Genomic DNA, 12,049 nt, shown 5'->3' on the forward strand with positions numbered 1-12,049 from the left:
ACTTCATACGGTGATTGCTTGACCCAGCCTGAACGCGCACTTATAAAAGGACCCTATTGTATCTGTAAGGTTTATTATTATTATTATTCTTTCTTTCTTATTCTTTGCAAAAGGTATGCGAAAACTCAGGAAATTTTGCGAGCGCCACCTGCCAGTCGACGACATGAAAGAATATAAACTTTATATTTTTGGGAGTCGCTCATTGGCTCTGTAGCGCCCCCTATAATGCTTAAAAATGGTCTCCGCAATAGGATTAGTTTCGCGTGGGACGACGAAATTCGGTACACTCATTCATCATGCCAAGACGCACAAAAAAGTCTCAGGCCGCCATGGTCCCACGTCCACAGGAAGTCGGCCATTTTGGATGGAAAGTGCGTTTTCGTGCCATTTTTGACCGATTCCACACCTTGTATAAGATCGAACTTGTCCTACAGATTTAATGCTACAGACTTCAAACTTGGCCAGGTTACTCTTAAGACATGGAGGTAAAAATTCATGGAGAAACTTTTTCAAAACTTAAAGGGCGTGGCCGTGGCGACGCCTCAAAGTTTGATGACTCGCCATCACTCGCCACGAAAAATTAAGTCGCTTATAATTCCCACATATATTATCCAATCTGTCCCAAACTTCATACGGTGAATGCTGGACCCAGACTGAAAGCTCACATATAAAATAGTGACATCCACCTATAGCGCCACCTGCTGGTGGTTGGAAATGTCTTTTTTTTTCCACACCTCGCATTTGATCAAACTCCTCCTACAGATTTCATGCTACAAGCTTCAAACTTGGCCAGGTTACTCTTAAGACATGGGATGAAAAAATCATTGGCCAACTTTTTCAAACCTCAAAGGGCGTGGCCGTGGCGACGCCTCAAATTTATGACTCGCCATGAAAAATTAAGTCACTTATAACTCCCACATACATTATCCAATCTTTCCCAAACTTCATACGGTGATTGCTTGACCCAGCCTGAACGCGCACTTATAAAATACTGACATCCACCTACAGCGCCACCTGCTGGTGGTCGGAAAAGTCTTTTTTTTCCACACCTCAAACTCCTCCTACAGATTTAATGCTACAAGCTTCAAACTTGGCCATGTTACTCTTAAGACATGGGGGCAAAAATTCATGGAGAAACTTTTCCAAACTCTGAACGGTGTGGGCGTGGCCAGAGGTGAAAATCGTGTGATGGCTTTTGTGATATGAAAGCCTTATCATCATCGCAAAGTCATGAAACTTGGTACACACGTCCACCCTGACGACCTCGTACGTATGTAAAGGGTATTGTGTGTGGGCGGAGAAAAATGGCTCAGTGGCGCCCCCTAGAAATTTTCAAAAACCCCTATGCATTGGGGTTATTGTGTGCTCGTACGTACGCAATGGGAATCATGCGTGTGGGCAGAGCTGCGCAACTACGGCGTCCAGCGCATAGCCAACGTTTGCACATCCCAACGTACGCACACTCGGTCCCGCTCACAGCTGCTTGCAGCTTTCTAGTTATTATTATTATTCTTTCTTTCTTATTCTTTGCAAAAGGTATGCGAAAACTCAGGAAATTTTGCGAGCGCCACCTGCCAGTCGACGACATGAAAGAATCTAAAATTTATGTTTTTGGGAGTCGCTCATTGACTCTGTAGCGCCCCCTATGATGCTTAAAAATGGTCCCCGCAATAGGATTAGTTTCGCGTGGCACCTGCTGGTGGTTGGAAATTTCTTTTTTTTTCCACACCTCTTATTTGATCAAACTCCTCCTACAGATTTCATGCTACAAGCTTCAAACTTGGCCAGGTTACTCTTAAGACATGGGGGGAAAAAATCATTGGCCAACTTTTTCAAACCTCAAAGGGCGTGGCCGTGGCAACGCCTCAAATTTATGATGCGCCATAAAAAATTAAGTCGCTTATAACTCCCACATACATTATCCAATCTGTCCCAAACTTCATACGGTGAATGCTGGACCCAGCCTGAACGTGCACATATAAAAAAGTGATATCCACCTATAGCGCCACCTAATGGTGGTTGGAAGCTTCATTTTTTTCCACACCTCTTATTTGATCAAACTCCTACTACATATTTCATGCTAAAATCTTCAAACTTGGCCAGGTTACTCTTAAGACATGAGGGCAAAACTTCATGGAGAAACTTTTCCAAACTCTGAACGGTGTGGGAGTGGCCAGAGGTGAAAATCGTGTGATGGCGTTTGCAATATGAAAGCCTTATCATCATCGCAAAGTCATGAAACTTGGTACTCACGTCCACCCTGACGACCTCGTACGTATGTAAAGGGTATTGTGTGTGGGCGGAGCAAAATGGCTCAGTGGCGCCCCCTAGAAATTTTCAAAAACCCCTATGCATTGGGGTTATTATGTGCTCGTACGTACGCAGAGGGTATCGTGCGTCTGGGCAGAGCTGCAGCTGCAGCTCCAGCGTCCAGCGTATGCCCCAACGTACGCACATCCCAACGTACGCCACCTCGGTCCCGCTCACAGCTGCTTGCAGCTTTCTAGTTCTTTCTTATTCTTTGCAAAAGGTATGCGAAAACTCAGGAAATTTTGCGAGCACCACCTGCCAGTCGACTACATGAAAGAATCTAAACTTTATATTTTTGGGAGTCGCTCATTGACTCTGTAGCGCCCCCTACAATGCTTAAAAATGGTGCCCGCAATGGGGTTAGTTTCGTGTAGGACAATCAAATTTGGTACACTCATTCATCATGCCCAGACGCACAAAAAAGTCTCATGCCTCCATGGTCCCACGTCCACAGGAAGGCAGCCATTTTGGATGGAAAGTGCGTTTTCGTGCCATTTTTGACCGATTCCACGCCTTGCATAAGATCGAACTTGTCCCACAGATTTAATGCTACAGACTTCAAACTTGGCCAGGTTACTCTTAAGACATGGGGGGGAAAATTAATGGGGAAACTTTTTCAAAACTTAAAGGGCGTGGCCGTGGCGACGCTTCAAAGTTTGATGACTCGCCATCACTCGCCTCAAAAAATTAAGTCGCTTATAAATCCCACATATATTATCCAATCTGTCCCAAACTTCATACGCTTAATGCTGGAACCAGCCTGAACGCGTATATATTATCATAACGACATCCACCTATAGCGACACCTGCTGGGGGTTGGAAACATCTTTTTTTCCACATCTCGCATTTGATCGAACTCGTCCTACAGATTTAATGCTACAAGCTTCAAACTTGCCCTGATTACTCTTAAGACATGGGGGGAAAGAGTCATGGAGAAACTTTTTCAAACCTCAAAGGGCGTGGCCGTGGCGACGCCTCAAATTTATGACTCGCTATGAAAAATTAAGTCGCTTATAACTTCCACAAACATTATCCAATCTGTCCCAAACTTCATACGGTGATTGCTGGACCCAGACTGAACGTGCACACATAAAATAGTTACATCCACATACAGCGCCACCTAATGGTGGTCGGCAATGTCTTTTTTTTTTCCACACCTCGCATTTGATTGAACTCCTCCTACAGATTTAATGCTACAAGCTTCAAACTTGGCCAGGTTACTCTTAAGACATGGGGGAATAATAATCTTGAGAAACTTTTCCGAACTCTGAACGGTGTGGGCGTGGCCAGGCGATTAAAATCGTGTGATGGCGTTTGTGATTTGAAAGCCTTATCATCATCGCAAAGTCATGAAACTTGGCACACACGTCTAGTTTCTCAACCTCGTACGTATGTAAAGGGTATCATGTGTGGGTGGAGCAAAATGGCTCAGTGGCGCCCCCTAGAAATTTTCAAAAACCCCTCCGCATTGGGGTTATTATGTGCTCGTACGTACGCAGAGGGTATCGTGCGTGTGGGCAGAGCTGCGGCTCCAGCGTCCAGCGCATGCCCCAACGTACGCACATCCCAACGTACGCACACCTCGGTCCCGCTCACAGCTGCTTGCAGCTTTCTAGTTTTAATTTTAATTTTCTTTAGCACAAGTTTCTTGTGTTTATATTGAATCCTAAATTGTCTTTGTTTTCTAAATTGTCTTCCCATCTGTCTAGGTACCTGACTTATCGCACTTACTCTAGCACTAGTTTTGTTCTTAGCTGTTTGGTTTTGGAAGGAAATGCACTTATGATTTCTTGTGACCTGAAGTTCTTTTGCCTCCCGATGTTGAACGCACTTATTGTAAGTCGCTTTGGTTAAAAGCGTCTGCAGAATGACCGTAATGTAATGTAATGTAAAGTAACACCTGAATTGATGACCACCAGACAAAGATGGCTGCCGAAGGCTTGAGTGGTTTGTCAGGCTCCACTCAAACCCTCTTTTATTTAGTATTAAGTAGTATTGGCAGCATAGTCATTGCATTTTGTCTAATAACTATGGGTTCAAGAAAAAAGAACAGACGCCAGATACACATCAACCAGAAAGACGAAAGAAACTTGCGCACTGCTGCTCTGCTGTTGGCTTTTGCTGTGGATGCTACCACCACCTGGTCCACCTTGTAACAAAATCAAACAAAAGGACCAAGCCGACATACAACAGGTAAATATGAATGAAACACAGACACTGAACTTTTTTGGGTACGGACAATTTACAATCTACCTGATTACAAACCAACTTGATCGCGGGAAGCCAAGTAAACAAAGCAACTCTGCTCACCTGGACTCCAAACAATTTAGTTACAGTGGCCGTCGCGGCACGTTGGGGAAATTAAACAACCGGAGAAGAGACTTCTGGCACAATTTCAATGTACTCCTGATTTTGATTCTTCTGGCTGGGGACGTGCAATTAAATCCTGGCCCATCTACGAGCCTTTCCATGGAGGGTGCTGCGGACGGGCCGCTCAGGTGCAAGCCGCGGTCTGATTCGGGGATGGAAACATTCGCTGGGTCAGCGGGGGTTCCACATGACAGCGGTAACGTCGCCCAATCAGCAAGAAAACAGCGAGAATTCAGATTCTTTCAGACTGTAAACCATGCAAGAGTCATCTGGGAACCGTCATCTAAACCAAAGGGAATTCTGGGCGCGCATCTGAATATTCGGAGTCTACTGCCGAAACATGAACAAATTCAACATCTGTTAACAGATTCCAACCTGGATTTTCTAGCCCTGACCGAAACTTGGCTGCATAGAAACATTCCAACTAGTATGATTGACGTCCCTGGCTACACCTGTCACAGAAAGGACAGAGTAGACAGGGGTGGAGGGGGGGTATTAATTTACGTGAGAGACTATTGGAAATGTAACGAAGTGAAACTGGATACATCTCTAGAATGCATGGCTATAAATGTTGTTTTATCTCTGAAGATGAATTTTAATATTGTTGTTTTGCATAACCCACCATCTCATGGGGTTTCATTTTATGATGACTTGGACAAAGTTTTTAAGTATGTTAAAAGCCATACTGAATCTATTTTTCTGGGTGATTTTAACATCAACTGGCTAGAGAAAAGCCATAGGAATAAATCAAAAAGGCTACTATTAAAACATAGCCTACAGCAAATGGTAAAGGGCCCAACAAGGGTTACTCGAACAAGTAAAACTATGATAGATTTGATTGTCACTAATAGACCAGAGCTAATCACAAGAATATACAATCTTCTAACAGGACTCTCTGACCATAATATGATACTGGTAGCTCGAAAACTCACAAAACAGCGGTTCCAACAATTTGCAAACAAAAGTAAACCAGGGAACCAGGCTATCCCCAAAAATAAAATAGATGAAGTAAAAAATTATCTTAATAATACAGACTGGAACAGTGTAACACAATCCAACAACTTAGAAAATTGCTGTAACGCCCTGATGAAAATCTTAATAAATATAATTGAGAAACATACTAGGATATTTAAGCAGAAACAACAAAAAGTTTCTTTACCGTGGCTTGGGAATGATATCCGTCAGTTAATGAAAAAAAGGGATTATACACTGAAAAAAATCACTACTTTCTAAAACCAATACTGATCTTCTTATTTTTAAAGGACTTAGAAATGCAGTAGTCAGAGAACTGTGAAAGGCAAAAATGGCCTATTTTATGCAATTAATAGAAGAATCTAAAGGGAACAGCACTGCATTATGGAAGCACCTGAATAGTCTAACTAAACTTAAACCTAGTCAACAAAAAATAATTACAGAACTAGAAGTGAATGGTGTCAACCGTACAGATAATGCTGCTATAGCAAATGAATTTAATAATTTTTTTATAAGGTCAGTAAGGAGTTAGCAGAGAATTTTGGACCAGAATTTGTATCTTTATCCACAAACCCAGAGCCTTCAAAGCTCTTCCAAATTAAGGAGGTGAGTCAGGAAGAAATACTTAAAATTATTAACAAACTAAATGCGTCAAAAGCAAAGGACGCATTTGGACTTGACACTGCCTTCATTAAAACTCACTGTTCTGTCCTGGTTAAACCTGTAACACATTTGGTCAATTTCTCCATTAGAGTTGGCAAATTCCCACAAAGCTGGAAACATGCCATTATAACACCTATTTTTAAGGCTGGTGCAAAAGATCAGGCATGTAACTACAGACCAATCTCTATACTCCCTGCTCTTTCCAAAATTATAGAAAAGGTTGTTACAGAGCAATTAATAGACCATCTTGAGAGTAATGGTCTTATTAACGATAAACAGTTTGGTTTTAGACCAGGATACTCAACAGAAATGGCCAACAGCTACCTTACAGAGAACATCAAGAGTAGTCTGGACAGAGGTAATGTTGTAGGGGCTGTATTCATAGACCTCAAAAAGGCCTTTGATACAATGAACAACAACATACTTCTAAACAAACTCACCACTTTTAACATTTCAAAACATGCCATAGGCTGGTTTGCATCATACCTAGAGCACAGAGAGCAACGGGTCAAATAAACACTGAACTTTCATCGCCATTAACATCAACTATGGGCATTCCGCAGGGCTCAATTTTGGGGCCTCTGCTCTTCAGTTTATATATTAATGACCTACCTACCTGCTGTCAGTCAGCTAACTGTCAAATGTATGCTGATGATACAGTAATTTATGTGTCAGCCAGAACATCAAGCACAGCAGCAGACACCTTGACTAAGGAGATGGAATATGTATCCCGCTGGCTCAAAGACAACCATCTCACTCTCAACATCAAAAAGACAGTATCTATGTGCTTCTCTATAAGAGGAAAAGCCACCTGTTCCATCAAAATTGACCAGGACACAATAGACGAAGTTAATGAATTTAAATTTTTAGGAATCATTTTAGACTCTCAGCTTAAGTTTAACAAACACATTAAGAAACTCACTGCAACGCTCCAAACAAACCTGAACTGTTTCAGAATGATTCAATTTTCAATTCAATTCAATTAATTTTTATTTATATAGCGCCAAATACAACAAATGTCATCTCAAGGCACTTAGATAGTAAGTCCAATTCAAGCCAATTGGAATTCAATTAATTAATAATAATCATAATTCATAAAATAATCCAATTCGTTCATATAGAGCCAATTCAAAAACAATTTCCTAGCTAAGAAAACCAACAGATTGCACTGAAAACTTTTTGTTTTTCGGTCCAATCTCCCGGCCTGAGCGTGCCTGAGGCGACTGTGGAGAGAAACGACTCCCTTTGAACAGGAAGAAACCTCTGGCAGAACCAGACTCAGGAAGGGTGGCCATCCGCCTCCACCAGCTGGGGTTTGAGAAGACAGAAAGGGGGGGAGGGCCGCAGCGGCGGCGGCACTGTAACACCATTCAAAGGATATCTGTTGGAACAGGGAAACACGAGTTAATGACCACAATAATATCACATATACATAAAGAGAGTAAAGTGAGGAAAGGTGTGACAGATGAGGCCCCCCAGCAGTCTAGGCCTATAGCAGCTTAACTATGGGATGTTTCAGGATCACCTGAGCCATCCCTATTCAAGGTAAACACAAGAAACTTGTGCTAACGAAAAAGTAAATAATAAAATAAAGGACCAGACTCAGTGAGTAATTCCCTATACTCCCTATATAGATCTGCTCCTCACACCACAACAACCATCTTTTTACAGCCACAAGCTACCTCAGCCTCTCACCAACTGCACACCAGTCACAGCGGGGTGGGGATGCAAACCCTGGTTCGGGTAGGGGGAGAAATAAAAGAGGTAAGATAAGCGGGAATGGGATTCAAACCCTGGTTTGGGTAGGGGGTAATGAAAGTATAGAGGGTGCCAGAGGTGGAGGCAGGACAAGACACACTAGCAGACACACTATCAGATTCAACAGACCTAACTATAAGCTTTATAAAAAAGGAAAGTTTTAAGCCTGGTCTTAAAAGTGGAAAGGGTGTCTGCTTCCCGGACATTTACTGGCAGCTTATTCCACAATAGAGGGGCCTGATAACTGAAGGCTCTGCCTCCCATTCTACTTTTAGAAACTCTGGGAACCTCAAGTAAACCTGCAGTTTGGGAACGAAGTGCTCTGTTAGGAAAATATCTTACAATGAGCTCTTTAAGATATGATGGAGCTCGGTCATTAAGAGCTTTATATGTAAGGAGAAGAATCTTAAATTCTATTCTGAATTTAACAGGGAGCCAATGAAGAGAAGCTAAAACTGGAGAAATATGATCTCTGCTGTTAGATCTCATCAGAACTCTGGCTGCAGCATTTTGGATCAACTGGAGGCTTTTCAGAGAATATGTGGGACAGCCCAATAATAAAGAATTACAGTAGTCCAATCTTGAAGTAACAAATGCATGAATTAGTTTTTCTGCATCACTCTGAGACAAGATGTTCCTGATTTTAACAATATTACGAAGATGAAAGAAGGCAGTCCTAGAAACCTGTTTTATATGCGAGTCAAATGATAAGTTCTGGTCAAAAATAACTCCAAGGTTCCTCACTGTAGAACTAGAAGCCAAGGAAATACCATCTAGAGTAACTATATAGCTAGACAATTTCTCCCTGAAACGCTCAGGTCCAAAGATAACGACTTCAGTTTTGTCTGAATTTAGAAGCAGACAGTTCTGAGTCATCCAGGTCTTTATGTCTTTAAGACATGCTTGTAGTCTGACCAACCTATTGGGTTCATCTGGTTTTATAGATAAGTACAGCTGAGTATCATCAGCATAGCAATGGAAATTTATGCCATGCTGTCTAATAATGTTACCTAATGGAAGCATGTATAAAGTGAAAAGAATCGGTCCAAGCACAGAACCCTGAGGAACTCCATGACTTACTCTGGTGTGTGAGGAAGATTCTTCATTTACAAGAACAAACTGAAATCTATCAGATAAATATGACTTAAACCAGCCTAATGCAGTTCCTTTAATCCTAATAACATGTTCAAGTCTGTGTAATAAGATACTGTGATCGACCGTATCAAATGCAGCACTGAGATCCAACAGGACAAGCACAGACACAAGTCCGCTATCAGAGGCTAAGAGGAGATCATTGGTAACTTTCAGCAGTGCTGTTTCTGTGCTATGATGCACTCTGAATCCTGACTGAAACTCTTCAAACAGATTATTTCTGTGTAAGTGATCACAAAGCTGAGCTGCAACTATTTTTTCAAGAACTTTAGACATAAAAGGGAGATTGGATATAGGTCTATAATGAGCCAACACTTCTGAATCAAGAGTAGGTTTTTTAAGTAAAGGTTTAATTACAGCAACCTTAAAAGTCTGAGGTACATATCCTGTCAACAAAGACAGATTGATCAAATCCAATATGGAAGTGTCAATTAATGGGAAAACCTCCTTGAACAGTCTGGTTGGGATTGGGTCTAAAACACAAGTTGATGGTGACTTTCATTCTGTGTCATATCTTATGAGAGTTCCTCTGTACTGAATGGCCTCTGCACTTGTTTTTTTTATATACATTTTTGTAGGTAATCAATGCCATCGAGCAAGACTACAGGTTACCACCCCCGATGGACTGTCCCAGCGCATTGCATCAGCTGATGCTTGACTGCTGGCAGAAAGACCGAAACAATCGGCCCAAATTCAGCCAGATTGTCAGCACCCTGGATAAGATGATCCGCAACCCCAACAGCCTGAAAGCCATGACACCACAATCATCAAGGTATGGCAGGCAGGCTCTCCTTACTTCACTTTGTGACTGACCCATAACCTTCACGAATCAACCATCTCACAGGCTGATAAATACCTCATTTGTCTTTTTTCTGTCCACCAGCGTTCACTTACCTCTGCTGGATCGTAGTACTCCAGACTTCTCCACTTTCAGCACAGTGGATGACTGGCTGGATGCCATTAAGATGGGCCAGTACAAGGAGAATTTCACCAATGAAGGCTTCACCAGCTTCGATGTGGTGTCTCAAATGGCCATGGAGTATGATAGATATTTCTGATGTATCTATGTTGTGAACCAGACACATCCCACAGTGAAGGGTTTTGTGGTGTGGCTTATCATCATGATCACTGCTAATTATTAGAGCTAACCTAATACAGTCTGAATGGGTCCAAGTCTGTAAGATCTAAGTAGAGATCCATCTTTAGCTGATACTGATAGCAGAACCCTTGGCAGGATAATAACAGTAGAATGACATTTTCTTCCATGAGCTAAGCTATCTGCTAAGTGGATGTGTCAGTGCATAATTGTATTTGAGGCAGTTATGTCAGGGCTTTAACTGTGAATGACTTTTTTTCTTTTAAATCTGTCACACTTATATAAATATAGATTTATGACATAGATATAACATTAAGAAGTGATCATTTTGCTTATATTTCTTAATTCCAGAGAAGACTGTGCTTATATTCCATTTGTCTTTTTAGCAGAAAATACCTACACATCAACTATAAGTCTAAATATGCAGTAGATTGAGTACTTTTCATTGTCAGATAACCTCCATGAGTCACTCAGAAGGTTGACATGACATTAGAAAACATCAAACTATTGTGTTATTCCAATTAAGACGGCCTTTTTTAAATACATGTAAATGCATTTGTTCCAAAATGTCTCAAAGTCCAACGAACACAGCCAGATGATGCGCGTGGAAGTCTAATTAGTCCTACATGTAGAAGTTCAATGGGAGCTGTGAGCATGCATCACAGCTCCTGGCCCAGGATTTTTACTTGGAATAACAGAAGAAGTACACAGAAGAAGCCAGTAAGCACAGGGAACAGTCACGAGAGATAAAGTATAACTCATTTGCATAGAAAATAAAGCATACAGACGTGTAAAGATGTCTCTACATGGTAGTGATGAACTGTCAGTTAAATTGTCTGTCAGTCTGTGAAAAAAGGGGTTAGCTGAAAAAAGCTCTGTACTTAGTAAGTAAGTAAGTCAGTAATCTTTATTTGTACAGCGCCTTTCACAGACCAGGGTCCCAAAGCGCTTTACAGGTACAACAGAAACACACAGTTGGGAAGTACATAAAAGTATAAGTTTAAAAGGCCAAAGCAACTCAGTGACAATCATAGCAGCCCTAAGACAATTAAGCAAAAACCTGAAGAATAAAAAGGTCTTCAGTTGCCTTTTGAAGGCGTCAACAGACTCCATCGAAGGCAGAGAGAGTGGAAGATGGTTCCAAAGCCTGGGAGCAACAGCCTGGAAGGATCGGTCTCCTCTGGTCCGGAAACGCGTGCGTGGCGCCATCAGTAGGTTCTGATCCACAGACCTCAGATCCCGAGCTGGGATGGAAGGCTGGATCAGATCTCTGATGTAGGGTGGAGCCTGACCATGCAATGCTCTGAAAGTTAAAACCAACATTTTAAAATTGATCCTAGAGGAAACTGGCAGTCAATGAAGAGCTTTAGGAACAGGGGTTAGGTGAGTCCTCCTATTAGAGCGGATCAGAGTTCTGGCTGCAGAGTTCTGCACTAACTGCAGGCGAGACAGCTCCTTCTTGTTTAGACATGAAAACAGACTATTACAATAGTCTAAACCAGGGCCGTATTAAGTCAATGTGGTGCCCCTGGGCACTAAACCTCAAGTGCCCCTAGGCTACATTTTCAAACGTATTCATTCAAAATCAGTAACAATTAAAGCAGCATCCATCTATATACAGTATGTAGGATTATTCAAATATCTCCATTTAAAACCAATCAATTCAATTCACTATCAATCCAAACAGCATCCATATATTAAAATGTACAGATTCAAAATGTGTATCAA

General features: G+C 41.7%; 1 protein-coding gene across 2 annotated transcripts in view; it reads left to right on the forward strand.

Annotated features, from left to right (window-relative positions):
• Positions 1–12,049, forward strand: part of LOC142390071 (ephrin type-B receptor 2-like) — a 194,115-nt gene that overhangs the window by 175,645 nt on the left and 6,421 nt on the right. For both annotated transcript variants that reach the window (XM_075475430.1, XM_075475431.1), the window contains exons 14-15: positions 9,804–9,997; positions 10,109–10,264. In XM_075475430.1, the coding sequence (XP_075331545.1) occupies positions 9,804–9,997; positions 10,109–10,264 (350 nt within the window). The remainder of the gene's footprint in view (positions 1–9,803; positions 9,998–10,108; positions 10,265–12,049) is intronic.

The sequence above is a fragment of the Odontesthes bonariensis genome, chromosome 10 (genome assembly GCF_027942865.1).
Source record: "Odontesthes bonariensis isolate fOdoBon6 chromosome 10, fOdoBon6.hap1, whole genome shotgun sequence".
NCBI classification, from domain to species: Eukaryota; Metazoa; Chordata; class Actinopteri; order Atheriniformes; family Atherinopsidae; genus Odontesthes; species Odontesthes bonariensis.